Source organism: Brassica oleracea, chromosome C3, assembly GCF_000695525.1.
Source record: "Brassica oleracea var. oleracea cultivar TO1000 chromosome C3, BOL, whole genome shotgun sequence".
Lineage (NCBI taxonomy): Eukaryota > Viridiplantae > Streptophyta > Magnoliopsida > Brassicales > Brassicaceae > Brassica > Brassica oleracea.
Window position 1 is genome coordinate 14,286,896 of NC_027750.1, and position 25,059 is coordinate 14,311,954.

General features: G+C 32.8%; 3 protein-coding genes and 1 pseudogene across 7 annotated transcripts; 2 read left to right on the plus strand and 2 right to left on the minus strand.

Annotated features, from left to right (window-relative positions):
- The first annotated feature begins 213 nt into the window (after window positions 1-213).
- Window positions 214-17,778, plus strand: LOC106335587 (protein MEI2-like 2). 5 transcript variants are annotated; one of them, XR_001268745.1, is made up of 13 exons: window positions 214-450; window positions 883-933; window positions 1,017-1,133; window positions 1,230-1,645; window positions 1,726-1,884; window positions 1,966-2,082; window positions 2,205-2,356; window positions 2,435-3,364; window positions 3,444-3,528; window positions 3,603-3,671; window positions 4,077-4,262; window positions 4,927-5,163; window positions 5,953-6,039. XR_001268745.1 is itself a non-coding variant. In XM_013774151.1 (13 exons), the coding sequence occupies exons 1-13, from the start codon at window positions 432-434 to the stop codon at window positions 17,383-17,385; spliced, it is 2,328 nt and encodes a 775-aa protein (XP_013629605.1). In that variant the 5' UTR covers window positions 216-431; the 3' UTR covers window positions 17,386-17,778. The 5 variants fall into 5 exon arrangements, 4 of the variants coding, with proteins under 4 accessions (XP_013629605.1, XP_013629604.1, XP_013629603.1 ...); XM_013774151.1 differs by lacking the exons at window positions 1,726-1,884; window positions 1,966-2,082; window positions 2,205-2,356; ... (4 more) ...; window positions 4,927-5,163; window positions 5,953-6,039 and adding exons at window positions 14,328-14,644; window positions 14,725-14,883; window positions 14,965-15,081; ... (4 more) ...; window positions 17,068-17,253; window positions 17,350-17,778 and having other exon boundaries at window positions 216-450; window positions 1,230-1,328; XM_013774150.1 differs by lacking the exons at window positions 1,726-1,884; window positions 1,966-2,082; window positions 2,205-2,356; ... (4 more) ...; window positions 4,927-5,163; window positions 5,953-6,039 and adding exons at window positions 14,328-14,644; window positions 14,725-14,883; window positions 14,965-15,081; ... (4 more) ...; window positions 17,068-17,253; window positions 17,345-17,778 and having other exon boundaries at window positions 217-450; window positions 1,230-1,328.
- Window positions 17,779-18,795: 1,017 nt separating this feature from the next.
- LOC106329390 lies at window positions 18,796-20,778 on the plus strand (annotated as a pseudogene).
- Window positions 20,779-20,990: 212 nt separating this feature from the next.
- LOC106329389 (AT-hook motif nuclear-localized protein 16-like) lies at window positions 20,991-21,957 on the minus strand. The gene has a single exon (XM_013768032.1). The coding sequence runs from the start codon at window positions 21,908-21,910 to the stop codon at window positions 21,161-21,163; it is 750 nt and encodes a 249-aa protein (XP_013623486.1). The 5' UTR covers window positions 21,911-21,957; the 3' UTR covers window positions 20,991-21,160.
- Window positions 21,958-22,474: 517 nt separating this feature from the next.
- LOC106332906 (transcription factor JUNGBRUNNEN 1-like) lies at window positions 22,475-24,596 on the minus strand. The gene is made up of 3 exons (XM_013771397.1): window positions 24,371-24,596; window positions 23,675-23,949; window positions 22,475-23,091 (listed from the first exon to the last, which is right to left on the minus strand). The coding sequence occupies exons 1-3, from the start codon at window positions 24,552-24,554 to the stop codon at window positions 22,732-22,734; spliced, it is 819 nt and encodes a 272-aa protein (XP_013626851.1). The 5' UTR covers window positions 24,555-24,596; the 3' UTR covers window positions 22,475-22,731.
- Between the last annotated feature and the right edge of the window lie 463 nt (window positions 24,597-25,059).

A 25,059-nucleotide genomic window follows, 5' to 3' on the forward strand; every position in this document is an offset into this window, starting at 1 on the left:
AATTTGTTTCGTCTTAAAAAAAGAGAGGAAATGATCAAATTGTCATCAAGCTGGTTTATGTTCGTGTCAACGGTTGCACACTTGGCCTAACCCCGAGAGACATTAAAAAAAAAAAAACGATATTCAAAAGTGTAGACTCTTTAGTTAAATAAGTAATTATTAGTTAGTACTACTCTTAATTGTTATTACTCCACAAACACCCCCTTTTGTTTGTCTCTCTGTTCTCACCCTGAGTAAACAAAAATTAAAAAATTCGGGTATTTTCCTTCATTCTTCTCTGACGCTCTGGTTTGTGTAATTTCCCGGCAACGGAGGAGGAAGAGTGTAAGCAAGAAATTACTCTTCTTCTACGAAACAGAAACATACCTCTCTCTCCTTCGATTCTCTTCCTCTTTAGTTTGATCAAAAGCTTTCTTTTTCTTTTTCTGTTCATGGTTTCCTCCATCGCAGGTACTAAGTTGACAATCGGTGGTTGGTTTCTGTTATTATTCATATGAAGTTTGTCTTGCTTGATTGCTTTATGGTTCATGTACTTGATTGTGATTGTGATTGTGATTGTTCTGTTTTTTTCTTTTCCTGGAAATATTGCAAAGTTTTTAGCTTTGAGTTTGAGTTTATTACAAAGATGATGTCTGTCTCTGATCATGTTTTGTTGCCACAAGCAGCATAAGTTTTCCAAAGTTGAAACCTTTAAGTTTTAGTTGACCTAGTGTTTCGTCGTTTCCTTCGATTGTCTTCCTGTTTGTATCATTCGATCTTGTCTGTTTGAATGTGTTTATGTCTGTGTAATTGAGAGCTAATGGTCTCAGCAAGTAGCTTTCTGCTTTATGATGAGAACTTAGACATCAATATACAGTTTATTTCTTGTTTTTTTGTTTGAAGTTGGTGACGCCAAAAAGATGGAGTTAGAATCCAAGGAATCACTATCTGCTGGTTAGAAAATATACTTCCAACCTTTTTAGTTTTTTTTTTGCTTTCTCTTACAATCTCTAATCATTTGCCTATGTCAAATCTAGACATGCCATCTTTGCTGAGAAGATCAGCTGAAGCTTTTAATGGAGGCAGTGAATATCGTTCTGCAACTGATCTAAGCATATTCTCTAGTTCATTGCCTACACTTTTTCATGAAAAGCGTATGTTCTAGCTTCTTTTTCGTGATCCGTTTTAACTCTTGACTTAACTTGAACACAGTTGCTAATATACTTCTCTTGTTTTGACTAACTATGCAGTGAATATGACCGATTCAGATAGCTGGCTCTCACTTGATGATAACTCACCCAATCTGAACAAACTCGTCATGGGAAACTCAGAGAAGGATTCTTTGGAAGATGCCGAACCTCATTCTTTAGAAATCTTGCTTCCTGAGGATGAAAACGAGCTTCTTCCTGGCCTCATTGATGAGCTTAATTTCAGCGGCCTGCCTGATGAACTTGAAGATCTTGATGTATTTTGCACTGGAGGGGGTATGGAGCTGGATGCTGAATCCCAACGCGATGCTGCAAGTTCATTTGTTACTCGTAAACGCTCCAATACATCTTTCAGAGTTTCAGTGGAGCATCCAAACGGTGAACATCCTTCAAGGACATTGTTTGTGAGGAATATCAACAGCAGTATCGATGATTCAGAGTTAACCGCTCTCTTTGAGGTAATGAACGCAGAACACTCTCTGTTTCAGTAATTTTTCTTCACATTGTCCTCCTCAGCCTTATATTTTGTCACCACCAGCCGTTTGGGGAGATCAGGAGTTTGTACACAGCATGCAAAAGCAGAGGTTTTGTAATGATATCCTACTATGATATCCGAGCTGCTCATGCCGCAATGCGTGCACTGCAGAACACTCTCTTAAGAAAAAGGACACTGGACATTCACTACTCCATTCCTAAAGTATGAGCTCTGAGAGATATATTCTAAGTTTTAGCTTTCTTTAGCACTTTTGTAATCATTATTTTCACTTCCACGTGATAGGAAAATCCGTCAGAGAAGGATATGAATCAAGGGACTCTTGTGATTTTTAATGTGGACTCAACTGTATCAAATGATGAGCTCCTTAAGCTGTTCGGTGCCTATGGTGAAATAAGAGAGGTTAGCTTAACTTGTGCCTTCATATGTGCTATATGCTATGCAATTGTCTAAGATGTTTTTCACTTTGGTTGTATTTGTTGTATCAAACTATCTAATCATTAATTCTTGGCTTCTAAATGCAGATTAGAGAAACCCCAAACAGGAGATTCCACAGGTTTATTGAGTACTATGATGTTAGAGATGCAGAGGCAGCTCTAAAAGCACTGAACAGAAGTGAGATAGGTGGGAAATGTATAAAGCTCGAACTTAGCCGTCCTGGAGGATCCCGTCGAGTGTGAGTTCCCTTTGCACTTTGTATATTTTCAAAGAATTGAGTTATCATAAACAGTGAACTGGAACTATTTGGATGCAGCTCGGTCCCGTCAACAAGTCAAGATATGGACAGACACGAAGTTTCAAGTTTCCTAGCTTCACAGGTTGCCAATTCTCCACCAGGTAACTGGCCCATTGGCAGCCCCTTGAAGGGCTCTCCCACGCATGCCTTTCCGAGGCCACCCGGTCTAGGAATCATCAGGCCGTTTAACCGAGATAACATGCCTGGATTAGCTTCAGTTCTCCCTGGTCAGACCTCCAGCTTTCATGGATTTTCGCCAGTCAGTAACGACCAAGGGCTATTGAATCATCCAAACCAAACTATTCTGAATAACGCTTTGATGCACAACGTCTCCTATGGGCAACCTCATTCGTTGCCAGAGCATATAGGAGGGGGAATTTCGAACTCCATGAGTTTTATAGCTCCACACTCCCCAGGGTTCGGGACTTCATCTGATAACCGCTATCGCTGGGGAAGCCCTCCTCAGCACATGAATTACCCTGGTGCGTCATCTTCATCATCATCACCAACTGAACGTCCTTTTACTGTTAGGCATGGTTTTCCTTTTGCCGAGAGGCAAGTTTCATTGCTTGGGAAGTACCAGCATCATGTGGGCTCTGCTCCTTCAAGCACTCATTTTAATGCCCATATGAACTGTTACCCGGGATCACCAGAGACATCCTCTCTGATACCCCTAGGATTTGGGGATCTAGGAATCAACAAAAGTTATATCAATCCTCATGGAAAAGCCAACTTTGGTGTTAGTCTACAAGGAAACCATAACAAACTGGACTTCTCTGGCTTTGGCATGTCCTCATTGCCTTTCGGTGAGAGTAGAGGACATGAGCCCTTTGCTGAGCAAGGTAGGATCCAACACATAGATGGTGGTCAGTATCATATTGACTTGGATATAATTGCTACTGGAGATGATATTCGGACTACATTAATCATCAAAAACATCCCAAACAAGTAAGCGTTGTATTGATCTCAATCCCAATGTAAAGATCACTAGGTAATGTTTTAATTCTCAAACACTTTGTTCTGTAAGGTATACTTACAAGATGCTGGTGGCTGAAATTGACGAGAAGCACAAGGGAGACTATGACTTTCTGTGCTTACCTATAGACTTTAAGGTAACTATACTATAAAAAGAGTGAACACATGATGCCTGAGAACTTACTGACGATCTAATTTCTTCTGGATACAGAATAAGTGCAACATGGGTTATGCTTTTGTCAACATGGTCTCTCCATTGCACATTGTTCCCTTCCAACAGGTTTCTTTTTTACCTTTTTCTCTTCACTATTGTTTTCGGTAACTGTGTTCTTCTAGTCAGTTTAGACTAGAAATGTGATAGGTTTTGAAACGACTCTCTAAAGTACTGACACCCTAAGGTTCAGATAGGGGTATTAGTAGCTATCTGATCTGGGTGTAAATAACTAAAATGTTAACAAAGGCAAAGCCAATGCAAACTCTTCTTCCATCAACCTCCCTTTAACTCATTATTCAGCGAGTTCCACTCTTTTCAACCATATCCCCTCAGCGCATCAGCTTATCATAGTGTTACTGTGTGGTTTTTAGTGAACATGACCATGTATTGTGGTGGATATGGTAACTATCAAGATGCGCTGGGTTTAGATGTTATTTACTAATAGATATTTGTCTATGCATCTTTCTGCAGACCTTCAATGGTAAGATATGGGAAAAATTCAACAGTGGGAAAGTAGCTTCATTGGCATATGCAGAGATCCAAGGAAAGTCTGCTCTTGCTTCATACATGCAGAATCCAAGCACTATGGAGGACGAGAAGCAATTGTTTCCAGAAGTCTCCCACCACAATGATGAGGGTCAAGACTCCAAGGATCAGGTAGCCGATTTAATCTAAAATCTTGGTTGCCTTTACAAATACATATCCAGTTAAGACAACAACCAACGTAAATGCAAATAAGAAAATTAATCATAATTTTAATATATTTAAAATAAAAAAAATTATAGTTGAATTCATAAAAATAGATGCAATCTAATATAACCAAATGATAACTAAATCGATTATAAAAAAACAACAAAACCGACTAGATATAACATATCTAAAATCATATGCCTAATTAAAGTAATATAATATTATTAATATAAATTATGCATACAAATTATAAATTAATTTAAAATTAAAAATAAATAACAATGAATTATTATAGTATATTTATTTAATAAATAGAACACGAAAAAAATCTCCTAATGAATAAATAGTTGACGAGCCAGTGTCTTGCAGGTTTCTATTTTCGAATGTTCCAAATTCACTATATATATACTCCATATATAAATAAATAATATAATAAATTGGAACGTCACAATTTCCTGAAATCATTCTTCATCTCTTCAACGCATGGTTTATTGATTCTTTAGTCAATTCATTAACAATACTCATACCAAAAAAAAAACATTTGCAAGACATCCACACTCAACTACTTTGCCCTAAAGGCTTGAAAATCCTTTAAATAATCCCTTTGAGTAGTAGCTTTGTTTATTTAAAGGATCGACCAGAGAGGCCATTCTGCAGAGAGGGAGGGAGAGAGAGGACTTCCGGAGTAGTGCGTCGGAAGAAACTTTAGGATCTAATCGTGAGAGGAACTTTAGGAGCTGGTTGAACAGAACCGAGCTTGCCATATGGCGAACTGGTTGAACAGAACCGAGTTCGTCGTATGGCGAGCTGGTTCAGACATGCCGAGCTTTGGCCTTCTTCGGGTGGTTCGGACGTTTGAAAAGCGTTGGTAAGCTCTTTTCCCGTTTCGTCTTTTGTTTCCCAAGAGTTGTTTTTCGGAGAGATTGGATCTTCTAATTCGAAAACAACTTCTTTTAAAATTATACGAGACTTTTTGTTTCGAGAAATATTTTCCAGGGACTTTCATGCATTGATTTCGTCATGACCGATTTTGACCCCAACAATTTCCATTGAGTTTCCAAAATTAGATTTTCAAAAAATAAGTTTCTAATGAGTTTCTACGAGTTTCCAAGAAATTCTGATTCCGAAACGTTTTTGAAACGTGAAACGGACCTTCATCCAAATTTCCATACAACCTAGAATATAACTGTTAGGACAGAAGGCATGTGTCTTTCTATGTCCCTTTATCTTTTCTTTGTCTATAAATATAGAGTGTATTCAGAGTTTACGAATTAAGGAAATCAATCCTCCTTTATTCTCTCTTAGTTTCGAAATACATATATCTTTCTCTCTTAGATATCTCTCACTCTCTCTCTTGTTCATCACTTGTTCATCAGTGTTCTTCATTTACTTTCACAAATCGTAAGAGGAAATTTGAAAAATCTATAGATGGATCTACGGTTCATCATCCTTCTAGCCATAGTCACAACTGTTGTAGCCATTAAGGTTTGATCTTTGTTATGGTTTCGTTGTCAATTTTTTTGCCCTAAAAGGAACAAAACCACCGAGTTATTGTTGAGTAATATAGTTAAAAATTCTAAAAGGAATATAAAACCACCGTTTTGGTGTGACGTATCCAAATTATACTAAATATTTTTATCCATCTTCATTTTATCAGAGCTCAGATGGAGAAGATGTCAACTGCGTTGATAAAAAGAAGCAACCAGCATTTGAAAATATACTATTAAAGAATCACGTACTTCAGGTACTTTTACTTTTGTAATTTTTAAAATTTAATTTAGAAATAATATCCTGAGATTTCATTATTTCCATGTTAGTATTTTTTATACACGAAACTAATACTTCAAAAATAGGCATGGCCATCGGAAATTCCTAAGCCGATCGGAACGTTTCAAAAAGACAAAAGACAAAAGACAAACATTCGAAGCCCATGTCAGCACTGCTATGTGCCCTGAAGGCACTGTTTCGATACGGGCTGGCAATGATACTGTGAGCCGTCGTACAGAACCGGACCGGACTAATTATACCCCCGGGCATGAGGTAACGAATGCTAAATTAGAACTTAACGACGTGTCAATCTAAAAGCTTGTAAGGAGTATGTTATTATTATTATATTTTTGTCAAACAGCATGTTATTTTTAGCTAAGTAATTAATGACTATTAAATATAAATTGGTAGACATCTAAGTAATTTATAACAGGCTTAATTTTTTATATCATGTTTAAATATAAATTGGTAGACACTAATCTATACTACATTAATATCTTCACTAAAAATCCATTTTGTTTAGATATATCATGTTTACGAATATATTATATGTTTTTAATATTTATACTATTTTCTTTGATATCATTTCGATTTCTTAAGATTGTTTGCAATATATTCACCATAAATCTGATTTGTTTAACGCATTTATTTTTCTTTACAAGCCCAGTAACCCTTATTGGGTTATATATGTTAATGTAACATAACTAAACTAATGTTGCAATAAAAAAAGAAGTCCACCAAAACGAACCAAACCAAGATATAATTCTGATTTGGTGGTCCATAAACAGATAAATCTATAAAGTTAGACCAAAAAAAATAAATCTATAAAGTTATTTTTATATTTCATAGACTTGTTATGTGGTTTTCGATATAATTTTACTAAATATTATCAAAATATATTAAAATATTAAGAAAAATAGAAGTATTTTCATTGTGATTATAAAACCAACAATATAATATTTATTTTGTACTTATATAAAATATATATAGAAATATATTATTAATTTATGATTTTAATAGGACTATATATTTACATGGAAGTTTTAAAAATATTATTATCTTATTATTTTATCGATTTGTGTCATATTTTACACCGGACCAAGTTAGGACCGACAAAATTTATTAATTTATAGAGGTTCTACTGTATATATATATATATTAATGTATAATAACATTAATTTCAATACTAATTACTAGTTACAAAATTAGTGAAAATATTTATATACAATTTTTGATAATTAAGATATTGTTATAATGTTTTTATTGTTATAATGTTTTTCAACACATTTGTTAAAATATATATATATGTATTTATATATTTATATTTTAAATTAAAAGATATCAAATTATATTATGATTTAAGTAGTTAACAGATTATATATTAGCATTAAGGAAATACATTTAATAAAAAACTTAAATGATGATCAAAATAAAAATATCACACATGAATCAAGGTGAGTGTGCTAACCAATCCGGGTTTTTAGGAGTCGATGTTATATTAGGAATGATATATTATTAATCCATATTATTAGTAATAAATGAATGATAAATGATTTTTAGTAATGATTCATTTTTAAAAAAAATTACACATAAATCAAAGTTGTGAATTTTCTTTTAATATATATGATTTTGTTTATTAAAAGCTAGAAAGTCCATTTTGCATAATAGGATTAGTTTTATTTAGTTAAAGCAAATGAAACTGAGAACAATATCGCTTATATCACCAATTATAAGAAAATATTGTTTCTTATCATTCGTGGTTACAACAACATTTTCCATTAGGGTTCGGAACACACCTCCCATAAGTATACCCTTGGCGTTTCACAATACAGTCATGGACACATTCACGAAGTTCGTACCTTCCTGGCACACATCGAGCATAGCAATTTGGTGGCACTGCACATAAAAACCACGACAAGATTATAGTTCTGTTCAGTTACAAAAAAAAAAAAGATTTATAGTTCTGTATATACCATGTCCAAACAATAGTTTTTTTTAAGAACTTGTAAGATACATAACATTAGGAGAACGTTGTATATATCTCTTATATATTAAAAGAGAAACATTGTAATAAATGCGTTCACACTAAACTAGACACATGTCACGTATAAAAACATTATAATAAATGTGTTCATACTAATATGGATACATGTCACATGTAAAGAGTTTTTTAGCCAAACTCTACATAAATATGTTCACACTATTTACTTTACGTTTTTAATATAAAACTCACATGCATGATTTTTCTTTACGTTATTTTTACTGTTTACGAATAGAGCTGGATAAATTATTAAAAAATTTTTGATTTGATTCGTTATCCATTTTGATTCGAACCGGAAAATCCAGATATCTGTTACTCTACGAAGCAAATCAAATACTAAAATGCAATATCCGTAAAAAAATAAATCACAAATATCAATATTTATAGGAACGAATATCCAATTTGATCTGTTATATGCATATATATATATACAAATATTTAAAGAGTTATATATAAATTATATATTATAGTTTATAGAAAGTTTACCATATTTTTTGTTTTTAAATAATTTCATTTGAAGAATTTTATTTTTCATATATTATTTTGAAAAAAAATATCATTTAATATTAATTAACAGTATCTTTATATATTTATCAACAATCTTTGTATACTTTTATATACACATACATGTACACATTGACGTGAACACCTTATAACTAAATATTTACCACAGCTGAAATATCTATTTTTTTGGGAATTAAAATATTATTTGTCTTAATACTTCTAACACTATCGACCAAATTGTAGTAAAATGATTTATCTTAATAATTTTCTTTTCTTTTTCTAACTATTATCCGTTTACAAACTATAATATGAAACCATTGGTTCGACATCATGACTATCTAAGATTCATAACATGAAAACAAACAAATAATAGTAAATTTTGATTATCACATAAAAAAAACATCAAACATTTTAACTGAATAAACCAAAAAATATTGATTAAAAATTATAGTTATATTTTATGAGATTAAAAACCAAAAAATAACTTAAAACCGAACCGATATCCACATTAAACAGATTAATGTCTCTTTATTAAAAAAATAACAAAATTATTAATCACATTCCGCGCAAAGCACCGATTATTACCTAATTACACAATATAAGACTGGCCGGATTCGTGGATATCTAGAAATTTCAAGATATCCAGATTTGCTGTTAGAGTTTTTTTATCAACCGGATGGATCTAGATTCATGACTTTCACAATATATGGTCGAACCGGATCCATAAAAAGGAAAAATATGTAACAGATACTAAAATCATTTTTAAATACTTTAAAATTAAAATTCAAATAATTTTGCATAAACATTCCGTATAATATTATATGATATTTTAAATAATTTGTATAACTATATATTTTAAATAATTTGTATAACTATACATTTTAAATTAATGATAAAGAATTTGGTTCTAATTTCAAATATCCAGATTTGAAATTAAGATATTTGGATCCAGATCTGGTTCATACGAATCCTAATCCTGCTTTAGGATATTTGGTTGTTTGAACTGTTTTCTATCAGATTTTTTATTGAACTGTCGATGGCGATGAATAATTTCAGCTCCCACTACACATGTGAATGCCATTGCTAATTCGAATTTTTTTTCATCGCTAATTTGATATTTTTAAAGAAAAACTTCACCTAGATATCTAAGAGTAATTAAAGATAATGGTTTATCCAAAAAAAAATTAAAGATAATGAAATGTACAAAACAAAAATAAATATTTTGTAATAAGCACCATACCTGATGCGGCCACAACATTGCAGTTGAACATCGAAATTGCCAATGCTATTAGAAGAAAAAGAGTCACAGAGGTTTTTGTGATAGCCATTTCTTTTAGCTTTTTCTATGGAAAAGAAATTATGTTTATGATTTCTAGTTCTTCAGGACAAGTTCTATTTATATGATTTTTTTACGAAGTTTCAATTTAATACTTTTTTTTACTTTGACTATAATTAAATTTTCCATATTTGCTGATATTATCATTTTTGGAAACAAATCTACTAATATATTTTAGCAAACATTTATTTATTCCAATAATGGGATATATTTATTATATATAGTAAAAAATTACAAATTAATAATTATCATAAATTAATAGATTTTAGTCCATGTTTGGACTATTTCAAAATATAGCACAATTAAATAGAATAATTTTTTTAAAAACTATTTAAATATAAATATATAATATCCTTAATATTATAGAATTATAGTTATCATATATTTACAAAATTTACGATTTTGAAAACCTATAATTATTTTAACCCTTTTATTCTGCATATTATTTTATCACGGTTTTAATTGTGTGTGTTATCATAAATTAAGGTGAAAAACCTGTTAAAATTTAATTTCAAAATTTATTACTAATTAATTATAACTTAATAAAATATCATAGTTTTTTGGTCAACTTAGTAATAAAATTTCATATTCTTACCATGATTAACTTAGTCAAAGATTTTATTTTCCACCTACTTTACTATATGTACAACTATTATGGTCACCATATCAAATATTAACTTTATACCATCTTATACTCTTGTAGTCTCGTTGTCAAAAAAAAAAAAAAAAAATTCTCTGGTAGTCTTGTGTGGTAATCATAATTAATTATATTTTTGGACTATCAAAAAATTTGTTTAAAAATATTATTATAAAATAATGGTAATTGAAAAAAACAAAATAAAAATCAATAATTGTATCTGCACATGTCAAAAATATTTTCCATATTTATAGAAATAGAGGAAACTTACACTACGTAATAATTGTTTTTATAATATTTTCAAATAACAAATATTGTTTTGTCAAATATGATCTGTTTATGATTTTATAAAAAATGAAAGAGAAATAATATGTTCAGCAGGATAAGACCTGCGTCTTGCGCAAGGTGAATTTATATGAAAATTATTTAAAGAATATCGTATGGAAAATAAAATTTATATTTTTGATCGAATTAATATTTTGGCCCTTAAACAATTTTAAATTTTTTTTTTCAATTACATAATTTGTTTACTGATGAGCTGATCCTATTTTTTAAAATATTTTAGGTTAAAAAATCACTTATCGCATAAGAACCTAACGTTTAGGCCGAAACATTTCGGGCCTACTATTTGGTTACAATGAAACTATGTAAGCTCAGTTTTATATCATGATTTACCAATTTAAAAATTAATTATGGTTATAAAAAGAATATGTACACGTATCAATCCTTTTTTTCTCATTTTTCTGTCGCTTTTTTCATTTTGACTATTGTTCGATATAAATATTGATTTTTAAGTTTATTCTTATTTTGTTATTTTGTTTTGGTATGAGATTTTAAAAATGTTTAAGATTTAAAATTATTAAATAGATACATACTTAAGTTAAGATCTATGCCTTGTATAGAATAAATATTTATATTTATTATTATTTTATGTTTTTCTGCATATTATGAAATAATAAATAATAATTATATATTAAATAACTGAGAAATAAGTTAATATTATGTAATAAATTGGCGTGCGCATATAAATCAAACGACCGCTCTTGTTTATTCACAATCATTTTAGGATAAATAAATCAAAATAATCAATCTTATCTATCATATATGATAAATAATTAAATTTAAATGATATTAACATAGATATATAGTATATTTTTAATATGGATATTTATTAAATAATGTTTTTACTCATATGATTTTAAGTTTATTTACATATTTTTGTAGCAAAATTTTACACCAACGATTTTTTTAATGTAGAATGCTTAATCGTTTCAATAATTTATAATCATTTTTTAAAAAAAATGAAGATTTCAAAATTCAAAATATTAACTTTTCAATATATGTTCAACGCAAATATCAAAATATAAGTATGTATTGTCATGTGATGTGTAGTTTAATTTAAATAATATATATATATATATATATTAACATAAACACCTATTCAAATAAAATTATTTATTCATATAATTTTATAATCATTGTATCTTATTATATAAAAATTTAAAAAAGGAAAACAGAAGAAAAGGAAACAGAATCCCTATATTAATATTATTCAATACCGATATATTAGATTGTTTGACCAAGCCGTTGAATTATCCGAATCTCAATAGGACATTTTAAAAATGTTCTTAAACCCGATCCGGACACTGAACCGGACGATTTACTGGATTGCTGAATCACAAGATCGACACAGGGTGAACCGCTGGTTAATAATTAATTAATTTTATTATATAATAATATATTCGCTATGAAAATAAAAAATATAGAAACTAAAGTTTAATATTTTCCAAATGTTTTTGAAAACATAAAATAATAGTTTAGATATATATATATTTTATGTTTAAGAACATTTAAAAAATACTTAACATTAGTTTCTATATTTTTATTTTCATTTGACATACAAAATATCAAAAAATAGTTTAGACTATTTAAAATTTTCTATAACAAGGTAAGAGCTATGACATCTAAAAAAAATAAGACATAAAATTCATAAATATTTAAATTTCTTATGTGAATAATAAATTAAACTTCAAATCCAAAATAAAAGATCAGTGTAATAAATAGTCAACAACGGAAATAAACTAACATCAAATCATATTAAGTAATTTTGGTTCTCTATACCATCACTTCATTTTCTTTAGGTGACATAGTAAAATTTTCATCAAAATCTAAAAATCGCAAATATAAAACTGAAAAGAAAAAACCTAACTTTTTTTTGTCAGCACCTAACTTCTTACTTGGAAACTTAGAATATAAAACATAATTAAAAAATAAATAAAAAGTAAAAAATATTTATTGGTTTAACTGGTGGTTCAACCGATATCGCGTACCGGGTTTTAATGGGTTTTTCCAGGTTTCTAAATATTGAGTTTTTCACAAAACTCATGCTTAATTTTTTTTGGGTCACCGGGTTTACTGGTTCAACCGCGGATCCGGATCGGATTTCAAAACACCGCACTTTACCAAACAAAATCAAGAAGTTTTTGCAATAGGCCTTAATATAAGCAATGGAAATGATCGTTATCCTGAGCTAAAACTTTCAAGATCCAGTTCTGTTTATTGTGAAAATTCAATTTTTTTTTTCATTGACCGAAGATGTTATCCGGATTGAATTCAAATTAATTTCTAAAAATAGCACCGAATTCAAATTTCCTAATAATGCCTAAAATATAATTTTATTTTAGTTCGTCCGAACAATAGTTTAATTCCTGGCATGGTTTTAATCTGGAACTGATATGCGCACCGGCGAATATGTTTGTTTTTATTTTTTATAAATAAATATTTATTTGTATAAATGATAATATATATTTTAAAATGGTAGAAAACATAAAAAAAATGAAGAAAATCCATTTCCAATGGTAGTTCAATTTGAGAGAATACTATTTACAACCTCATTTTTATGTCAAACTTTTTTTATTTACATAATAGTTCTTTACTTTTTGACAATTTTTATTTTATATATAAAGAAAACATTAACACTAAACATAAATTTTATAACTTCATATCTAATATGTATATACTGATTAAACTTGTTAAAATATAATTACCAATTATTAGTTATTAAAATATAATTTATAATTTTATAATTTATAATATATAATTAAAAGAAAATAAGATAGAAAACACTTTTTTCTTCGAAATGTGTTGATTGATCATTTGTTGAAAAAATATAGTGATAGTATTGTTTAAGTAAAATTCTAATATTACTTTGTATGTTGTTATGTATTTTTATTAATGTAATAAATATTTGCTTTTATAAGTTAAAATTTGGTTAAATTGTAAAATTTAAAAATAAGTGAGTATAATCTAAAATTTTATAAAATTAAAGATATTATTTACAATAAATAAAAAGTTAAAAAATGAATATAATAAAAATTGAAGGAGAAAATAAAGAGAACCATTGGAGCAAATGACAAACTTATTTTGAGGAAAAAATGATTCTAACACTGTATTACTACTGTTTAATTGAATTCAAATATTTATGAAGTCTAATTTAACCGATATACGGAAATTCTGAATTCGTTGAAATCAAATTAGATATTTCTGTAAAACTAAAATAATATTTTATAAGAAATAATTAATAAAATGTTGACCACAGGACACGTATATATTCATGTAAATATTAACACATCAGAAGTCAACATATCTACAACTTATAGAATTTGTTTTTAATACAGTTTTTGTCTTAGAACTCACCCAATCTGAACAAACTCGTCATGGGAAACTCAGAGAAGGATTCTTTGGAAGATGCCGAACCTCATTCTTTAGAAATCTTGCTTCCTGAGGATGAAAACGAGCTTCTTCCTGGCCTCATTGATGAGCTTAATTTCAGCGGCCTGCCTGATGAACTTGAAGATCTTGATGTATTTTGCACTGGAGGGGGTATGGAGCTGGATGCTGAATCCCAACGCGATGCTGCAAGTTCATTTGTTACTCGTAAACGCTCCAATACATCTTTCAGAGTTTCAGTGGAGCATCCAAACGGTGAACATCCTTCAAGGACATTGTTTGTGAGGAATATCAACAGCAGTATCGATGATTCAGAGTTAACCGCTCTCTTTGAGGTAATGAACGCAGAACACTCTCTGTTTCAGTAATTTTTCTTCACATTGTCCTCCTCAGCCTTATATTTTGTCACCACCAGCCGTTTGGGGAGATCAGGAGTTTGTACACAGCATGCAAAAGCAGAGGTTTTGTAATGATATCCTACTATGATATCCGAGCTGCTCATGCCGCAATGCGTGCACTGCAGAACACTCTCTTAAGAAAAAGGACACTGGACATTCACTACTCCATTCCTAAAGTATGAGCTCTGAGAGATATATTCTAAGTTTTAGCTTTCTTTAGCACTTTTGTAATCATTATTTTCACTTCCACGTGATAGGAAAATCCGTCAGAGAAGGATATGAATCAAGGGACTCTTGTGATTTTTAATGTGGACTCAACTGTATCAAATGATGAGCTCCTTAAGCTGTTCGGTGCCTATGGTGAAATAAGAGAGGTTAGCTTAACTTGTGCCTTCATATGTGCTATATGCTATGCAATTGTCTAAGATGTTTTTCACTTTGGTTGTATTTGTTGTATCAAACTATCTAATCATTAATTCTTGGCTTCTAAATGCAGATTAGAGAAACCCCAAACAGGAGATTCCACAGGTTTATTGAGTACTATGATGTTAGAGATGCAGAGGCAGCTCTAAAAGCACTGAACAGAAGTGAGATAGGTGGGAAATGTATAAAGCTCGAACTTAGCCGTCCTGGAGGATCCCGTCGAGTGTGAGTTCCCTTTGCACTTTGTATATTTTCAAAGAATTGAGTTATCATAAACAGTGAACTGGAACTATTTGGATGCAGCTCGGTCCCGTCAACAAGTCAAGATATGGACAGACACGAAGTTTCAAGTTTCCTAGCTTCACAGGTTGCCAATTCTCCACCAGGTAACTGGCCCATTGGCAGCCCCTTGAAGGGCTCTCCCACGCATGCCTTTCCGAGGCCACCCGGTCTAGGAATCATCAGGCCGTTTAACCGAGATAACATGCCTGGATTAGCTTCAGTTCTCCCTGGTCAGACCTCCAGCTTTCATGGATTTTCGCCAGTCAGTAACGACCAAGGGCTATTGAATCATCCAAACCAAACTATTCTGAATAACGCTTTGATGCACAACGTCTCCTATGGGCAACCTCATTCGTTGCCAGAGCATATAGGAGGGGGAATTTCGAACTCCATGAGGTTTGTAGCTCCACCACAATCCTCAGGTTTCGGGACTTCCTCTGATAACAGCTATCGCTGGGGAAGCCCTCCTCAGCATATGAATTACCCTGGTGCGTCGTCGTCATCATCATCACCAACTGAACGTCCTTTTGCTGTAAGGCATGGTTTTCCTTTTGCCGAGAGGCAAGTTTCACTGCTTGGGAAGTACCAGCATCATGTGGGCTCTGCTCCTTCAAGCACTCATTTTAATACCTACACGGGACCATCAGAAGTATCCTCTCTGATACCCCTTGGATTTGGTGATATGGGAATCAACAAAAGCTATATCAATCCTCATGGAAAAGCGAACCTTGGTGTTAGTCTTCAGGGAAACCATAACAAACAGGACTTCTCTGGCTTTGGCATGTCCTCATTGCCTTTCGGTGGGAGTAGAGGACATGAGCCCTTTGCTGAGCAAGGTAGGATCCAACACATAGATGGTGGGCAGTATCATATTGACTTGGATAGAATTGCTACTGGAGATGATAATCGGACTACATTAATTATCAAAAACATCCCAAACAAGTAAGCGTTGTATTGATCTCAATCCCAATGTAAAGATCACTAGGTAATGTTTTAATTCTCAAACACTTTGTTCTGTAAGGTATACTTACAAGATGCTGGTGGCTGAAATAGACGAGAAGCACAAGGGAGACTATGACTTTCTGTGCTTACCTATAGACTTTAAGGTAACTAACTATACTATAAAAAGAGTGAACACATGATGCCTGAGAACTTACTGACGATCTAATTTCTTCTGGATACAGAATAAGTGCAACATGGGTTATGCTTTTGTCAACATGGTCTCTCCATTGCACATTGTTCCCTTCCAACAGGTTTCTTTTTTACCTTTTTCTCTTCACTATTGTTTTCGGTAACTGTTTTTTTCTAGTCAGTTTAGACTAGAAATGTGATAGGTTTAGAAACGACTCTCTAAAGTACTGACACCTAAGGTTCAGATAGGTATTCGTAGCTATCTGATCTGGGTGTAAATAACTAAAATGTTAACAAAGGCAAAACCAATGCAAACTCTTCTTCCATCAACCTCCCTTTAACTCATTATTCAGCGAGTTCCACTCTTTTCAACTATATCCCCTCAACGCATCAGCTTATCATAGTGTTACTATGTGGTTTTTAGTGAACATGACCATGTATTGTGGTGGATATGGTAACTATCAAGATGCGCTGGGTTTAGATGTTATTTACTAATAGATATTTGTCTATGCATCTTTCTGCAGACCTTCAATGGTAAGATATGGGAAAAATTCAACAGTGGGAAAGTAGCTTCATTGGCATATGCAGAGATCCAAGGAAAGTCTGCTCTTGCTTCATACATGCAGAATCCAAGCACTATGGAGGACGAGAAGCAATTGTTTCCAGAAGTCTCCCACCACAATGATGAGGGTCAAGACTCCAAGGATCAGGTAGCCTATTTAATCTAAAATCTTGGTTGCCTTTACAAATGCATATCCAGTTAAGTCCACTGATTTCACCTCGCGTATATGGATCATACAGGACAGACGTTTTTCAAGCATTTGGAACATAGCAGCGCCTGATTCTGATTGGTCCTACACAATGGATGTTATCGAGAATCCTAGGAAGAACATCGACTCCAAGAACTTTGTACAAGAGTCTTCTTAAACCCCAAGCTGGGAACTCTAACCCACTATCAAAGGTAAAAAGTGTACATATCGGTTGCTATATGGAAGAAACATATGTACAGAGTATCAAGGCTTGTATCTTCCTCGCAACAGAGTAGCAGGTTTTTAGGGATTACTTCACACGCAAAAAAAAAAAAACATCCCTTCTTTTAGTACGTTACTTTATTTGGGAAACTTCTCTTTGTCAGTATTTGTATATATGTATCATACTCTTGCGTGTACATCCTTGTGTCCATGTGAAAGACATGATCAGTGTTTAGTTGTTTCGTTACAACGAACTCGTTATAAGTCTGTCTTAGTTAGTTACCGTTACAAAACCGCTACACGTCTCTCCCTCTATGTCTCCATAGCTTTAGTGAAGTATCAAACTCTTCTTCAACCTTTCCTAGCCAAACCCGCCACCAAAGGCTCAACATCCGATATCTTTTTCTAGGGATTTTCTTTTTAATTCTCGTTGAAGCAATCTCCTTAGTAAGAAAATAACGAGGCCTCAAAATGTTATATCCATAACTATACTCAATGAAAGTAGAGAGGGTCTGGGTAACTTCAAATTAAGCTCATCTCTAATAGAAACAAGTGGCTTTGATGGTTGGAGCGGGATGAGTCAGGCAAGGACTTCGTTTTAGGGAAAATACTTAAAGCATGATTAATGGAAGGGTTCATATGGTGTTGTTCTTGTCGGAATATAAAAAAGCTTATCTAAATTTTTAACTAAAAAAACTAAAAACTGGTTTTTAAATAAGCTATTTTTTATATTCAGCTAAAAACTTCATTTTAAGAACTCCATTAATCATGCTTTTATCACCTTAATATCTAGAGCATATATAATACATTAATACATATAAACTAAATGATTGTCCGCATTTTGAACGGATTAATGCACATAATATGAACCATTAATTAAAATCATAAAGTAAATATAAGATAAATCTATTATGGTATAATTACTACCTATTTAATATCTATTTATTAACTAATTATCTCAGATATCAGGATAAATGTTAAAATAGAGTGTTAAATAATAATATTATTAAAAATAATTATTCATTCTAAAATTGTGAAAAATATAATCTTAATTAATGATCTTAAATATTAGAATAAATAATAATATAATTAAAATTAATATTTATTATATAATTAATTTATTCTATATATTCATTTTTCGAATAATAGTACAGATTTGCGTAAAGAAATTAAAAAACAAATCTCTAAAGATAAAAAAGTGTAAAAGGAATCAAATTTTGTCAGCCGAACAATAAAAAAGCAAGGGCTTTTGGAATAAATAAAACCTTTAAACCATTTTTTGTTGTGTATCTGATTCCGACATTAAGACACTTCAACGGCGTCAATGTCTGAGAACGCAGCCAACAACAACAACAGCATCATGGAGAAGAACCAGGCGATTTGTAAAGAAGCCATTGTGTCTGAACTACAGAAGAAGAAAGTTCATCTCTTTTACTGCTTAGAGTGTGAAGAACTCGCTCGCAACATTGCCTCTGAATCTGATCACATCACTCTCCAATCCATCAACTGGAGGTAAAGTCTTCCTCTTTCCCTCGGTTCATGTCTTTCTGTGACTTTAGTTGAGTAAAAATCATGACTTTATAATGAAACTTGGATTCATTCTCCTCCAGAATCTGAGTCTTATGTATTCAAAGCCCTCATCTTTGGCTCTTTCTTGCTGCGAATAAGAGTATTTGGTTTGTTCATTGGTTTACGTTTGGTTTTCAGGAGCTTTGCTGATGGGTTCCCCAATCTGTTTATTAACAACGCACATGAGATCAGAGGACAGCACGTTGCTTTCCTTGCTTCGTTCAGCTCTCCTGCGGTTATCTTTGAGCAGATCTCTGTCATTTACTTGCTCCCTCGCTTGTTTGTTGCCTCCTTCACCTTGGTGTTGCCTTTCTTCCCCACTGGCTCGGTCCGACTAGTGTAGTCATCTACGACATTCACGCCCTACAGGAAAGGTTCTACTTTGCTGATCAGGTTCTTCCTTTGTTTGAGACTGGTATCCCCTTGTTGACGAAACGTCTTCAACAGCTTCCTGAGACTGAGAAAGTTAGTGTTTTATCTCATCTACAGGCAAACAAAACTGTTAATGGTAGCGTCCACTCATGTTTGATTCCTCTTGTGTGCTGCAGATTATAGTTGCATTTCCAGATGATGGAGCCTGGAAGCGTTTCCACAAGCTGTTGGACCAGTATCCCACGGTTTGTAGTGATTTTAAGCTGATGTTTTAATCTCTACTCTTACACCTCCACGATAACACTCTCATTGTTAGATCATAATTTGCAGGTGGTGTGCACAAAGGTTCGTGAAGGTGATAAGAGAATAGTGAGGCTGAAGGAAGGAAACCCTGCTGGTTGTCACGTTGTTATTGTGGATGATCTTGTGCAGTCTGGGGGTACACTCATTGAATGTCAGGTATTGTTATCCTCCGTGAACTACAATCTCCCTGCATTTTTGAGTCTACCTGTATCAATCTTCAATGAGTACTTAATCACATGTATGAGTGTAAAAGTTCAGGAGAGGCGTTACATTCATTTAAACTTTTTGCACTGGATTTTCTTAGTATTCCACTTTCCTACCATTTTTTTTCGAAAATCTCTTAAATCTGCAGATGATGTTTTATGAGGTCTGTTGAGAAGTTAGTCTGAAATTGTCAAAGTGGCGGTTTAACTTTTTCAATACCAATTCACTTCTTTTTTGTTCACACAGAAAGTATTGGCAGCTCATGGAGCTGCGAAGGTGAGTGCGTATGTAACTCATGGTGTCTTCCCAAAGAGCTCCTGGGAGCGTTTCACTCACAAGAACAACGGTAAATACTTGTGAAAATAGAAGAAAAAGTGACTGACTACTTCGTCAAATGTTCATACATCTTCTTGTAATCTCAAACTAAAGTCTATATTTTCTTGGGTTTCTTCATTTTAGGATCAGAAGAAGCGTTTGCATACTTTTGGATCACGGATTCTTGTCCACAGACTGTGAAGTCCATAGGAAACAAGGCTCCTTTCGAAGTCTTGAGCCTTGCGGGATCTATTGCTGGTGCTCTGCAGATTTGAAGCAAATAGAGATAAAAGCCTAGTCCTTGCTGGTCCTGGTGGTTTCGCCTTGGTGTTGTACTCTTAAGAGATGTTACCTAGATGATCAATTTGTGAAATAATCATATCACTTTTGCTGAGAGACAGATTGTTGAAACCTCGTATGCTGTTCTTGACTTATGTTGATTGGTCTTTGTTTTGCAACAAAATAAATTGTTAAGTTCATTAAAATAAACTAAACCCTCTCCACCTCTGTGGGTCTGAGAGAGAAATTATAACAGGTGTGTGATTGTCTTGTTCATCATCTTGAATCTTGATGTCAATTACAAAGTGGCAATCACTTGCACTCATGTGTAATCTCTTTTTAGTAGTCATTTTGTTCTGCTATGTCTTATTAGTAGAGAACATTCACTTGGGATCAATGATAAAACACACAGTAATACTTTTTTTGTATTAAACTGGAGGATTCTGATTAAGTTCATTAACAATTACTTATCTTTGTTTTAGTTTCTTCTTTGTAATGTTGCAGGTACAAACTACAGAGGAAGATTAGTTTCAGTTAACTTATGGTTCTCCCTCTAACTTCTTTAGCAATATTAAGGCTTGGACATGGCACGCTGCGCAGCCCCTCAAGAGTAAACATCAGAACCTGAGTTTCCATTAGTGAGCAGGTTTTGAGGCAATCCATGAATGTCATCTAAAGGACGGGATCTTCCATTTTGGTAGTACTGCTGGTTCTGCATAGATGCAGATTCATCATCATCCAGAGGAAGACGATCAAACACAGCGTTCATGAAAGATGCAGCCATGATAACAACAGGACCAGATGCTATTAGCCCACCAACCACTCCACCACCAACAACCTGTCCTTGATGCCCGGCTAAGTAAATGGTTAAACCAGTGATCCCAAGCGGTGCTGGTGGAGGCAAGATTGATCCTAGCAATGAGAGAATCTCGAAACGTCCGTGTAATGTCACAATAGCTCCTGATGAAGCTGGCTGCCTTAATGTCACGTTAGTGACACAACCATTGGCACTGAGTATGCAGAGTCCTCTCTGTTTCCTTCTTGAGAAATCTGATAAAGCCTCACATATGTCATTACCCGAGCTGATCTCGACGGCATGAGCTCTGAGGGAGTTTGGACTGTCGTGAGTCACAATGATTGGTGGTTTGGGTTTGTTCTTGGAGCCAGCTGGTCTACCTCTTGGCCTCTTAACCATCCCTCCTTCAATTGATGAAACCGGTTGAACCGCTTTGGGTAATGCTTTCAAGCTGTTGTTATTGTTGTTGTTGGCTCTCTCTGCTGCTTCATGGTTCCTCAATGGAAGTAGTGACTTAGATCTTACAGAGGTTGGAGTTAGAGCTGTACCTCCAGCCATTGTTATCAAAATGTTAGATTTCAACTGAGATTCTGTGAGGAGTTTATGGGTGTTAAGTATGGAGATAATGGTGGATTATTATATGGTAGAGACACCAAAAGAATGATTGTGAAGAGTAGGAGATGGTTAAGTAGTCATCAAAATTGTGATTAATAATTAACAAATTAATTTGCCAACAAAAAACTTTCTGCCAACCTACTTCTCAACAGATGATTCATGACAAGTATCTTCTTTAACAGAGAGTTAGATTAGTAATAATGTTACAAAACATGAAATTACTCTGCCAAATTACATAATAACTACTACTACTAACATCAAGACTTAAGACCTCACAGCAAAACATCGAAACATTACTATAGACACAATTATGGTTGTCAGCAGGATACTTGGGATCCGCAACTTCATCCATCTGCAACGTGATAAATCATGGTTTGGATTTTTTTGCTCACTCTAAAAGCAATATACCGAATATAAACGGAAATACAGTACTACTAATTCTTCAGAACTTGTTAAAAAATTAAAAAATAAAAATTTAACCCAAAAAAGAAGAAGAGAGTTTGGAGAACTAGCTATAACTTTGAAGAACATGACTTGAAAACAAGTCTGATATAAATAAAAGAAATTGCCAAACAAGTGGTGGCCATTGACTCACGCATATCCCTCGCCTTGTGTTCCACTCCAATTAATGAAAACTTATATGATCCTAAATGTATAGTTCTAATTTAAGGCATCATACGTATATTATTAGCTTACAAAACAAAAGCAATGAGTTTGCTTTATCCTTTATACAAAAGTCCAAAAAAAAAGATAGAAAATTATTATTAGTGTTTAATGTTTCCATCTATAACAGACCTAAGTTCATCCCAACTTGCTGAGTCTCCAATAAAATCTTCACCGTTGATGTTCAAGAAACTCAGGAAGTTGTTATCATGACAAGTAAACGTTGGTTGATTGAAACCAAGCGTAGTAAGTTGGTTCCAATAAGGATTCTGCGTCTGTGGCTCGTGTAGCTTGTGGGGCAAGGAGTCTACGACCCTGTGACTGGTGTGATCGGAGTCTAAGCTGCTCGTCTTAGAACATGAATCGGTTAAGGTGATAACCGGTTTACGGTTTTGTTGTATGATGGTTGGGTTTCTATGATGTGTGACTCGTTTGAAGATTCTGCATAGTGTCCAGACCTCCTGCGAATAATCAAATTTTAATGATGATATTTTACTCTATTGTGGAAGTTTTTCACGTATTTTGGAACAGTCTGATCGATCTTTCTTCTCATGATTCTGTTGTGGACGTTTTCACGTATTTTTGAATAGTATTATCTTCAGTCTTTGACAAAAGTTGGTCCCATTCTCAGGAAAAGATATGTGATCAATAAATAGCTCATATGGAAATGTGCCTTCGTGGCTGACTTTTCGAAGCATTTAACACCACGAATGTAAGGAAATTATCTCAACTAAAAATAGATAAGATGGTTAAACCGGTTTGATTGTTCATAAAAAAATTTAGATTAATAATCGAAAGTATTACTTCTTAATATAGAAATTATAATATTTTTATTCGTTTTATGAAAATATATATTATGTTTTATTGTAATTTTTAGTTTGTTTATCCTTTTTATCTATATTAATTAAGATAATTACTATTGAAATAATTTAAAATCACAAAATGTTATTTTTGGCATTGTAAATTTATTTTTAAAATGTGTGAAAATCTCCAAAAAAAATCATTTTGTTAAACAGAGGGATAATATATTCAAATTAAACTTACTGCTTGTTGAGCTGTTGAGTCGGTTTTTGTGGTGGAGGGGAGGCGGAATTCATGCATCATCCAATCGGTTTTGGAGCCCTTACCGGCGGAGCCAAGATAGTAAACCAAAGATTTCTTTAGACCGATGCAGTTAAAATTGGAGTAAACCGGTTTATCAATACCGGTGGCTTTCCAGAAACCTGAACCGGTGACGCGGTTTGGTCTAACGCTATTCTTGTATTTCCTGCCTCTCATGCAGAAGAAGTACCACTCCTTTTCCCCAACGCTGCTCACTCCTTAATAAAATCCACAGTAAATGTTGTTAATATTAATTTGTCTCTTAAAGGAAATAAAAACACATCAACCTTTGCAGAGAAAAACACACTAATTCCAGATATTAGGCACATTAATTATACTTTTGATTCTTATCTTGCTCATATTGAACATCCCTAATATATATATATTTTTGTAACTGGCTTTAACATCCCTTATTGAGGGTTAGATATTTAAAAAAAAATCTACAGTTTGGAGACTATCATTATATATGATCTCTTTAAAATGGGCCATGTCGAATGTTTATAATGTTTTGCCCAGGACAGGTCATGCCCATATTACTATCCTTTTTCTTTTGAACAACTCCCATATTACTATCCTATGATTTGAGAAAGCTCTATAAAAGGAAAACAAGGGTGAGCCAATATATATACAAAGACTTACTAGGAAGATCCCAAGGATCGAACTTGTAGATATCAATCTGTTTGATAAGCTCAAGTTTGATGGGTTTGTTCTCTACTTTTCTTCGAAGATAATACCCTAAAAGCTCTTCGTCCGTTGGATGAAATCTAAATCCAGGAAGTATTGCTTCATCTTCTTCTTCGTGGTCCTTACCTTCACAGCTCATCTTCACTACATCGATATTTTAGCTACTAACTCTCTCTGAATAATAATTTCTATGTACGTATTTATATAGGTGAACGTTTATCAAACTAATGATTATTTTATGCTGTTCAATTGGTGTTGGGTCAGTTACGAATGACTTTGACTATTATTATACACACAATATTTTAACGAAAGCCGGTACTAATTTAATTTTACTATCACACACACACACATATATATATATCTATATATATAAGGGAACGAGGATAAGATCAGCGCCTTGTGCAAGGTGAATTTATATAAAAATTATTTAAGAAATATCATATGGAAAAATAAAATTTATATTCTTGATTGAATTAATATTTTGGTCTTTAAACAATTTTTTAAAAACTTTTTTGATAATTACATAATTAGTTTACTGATGAACTGATCTCATTTTTAAAAATATTTTAAGTCAAAAAATCACTTATCACATAAGAACCTAACGTTTAGGCCGAAGAATCTCAGACCTACTATTTGGTTACAAT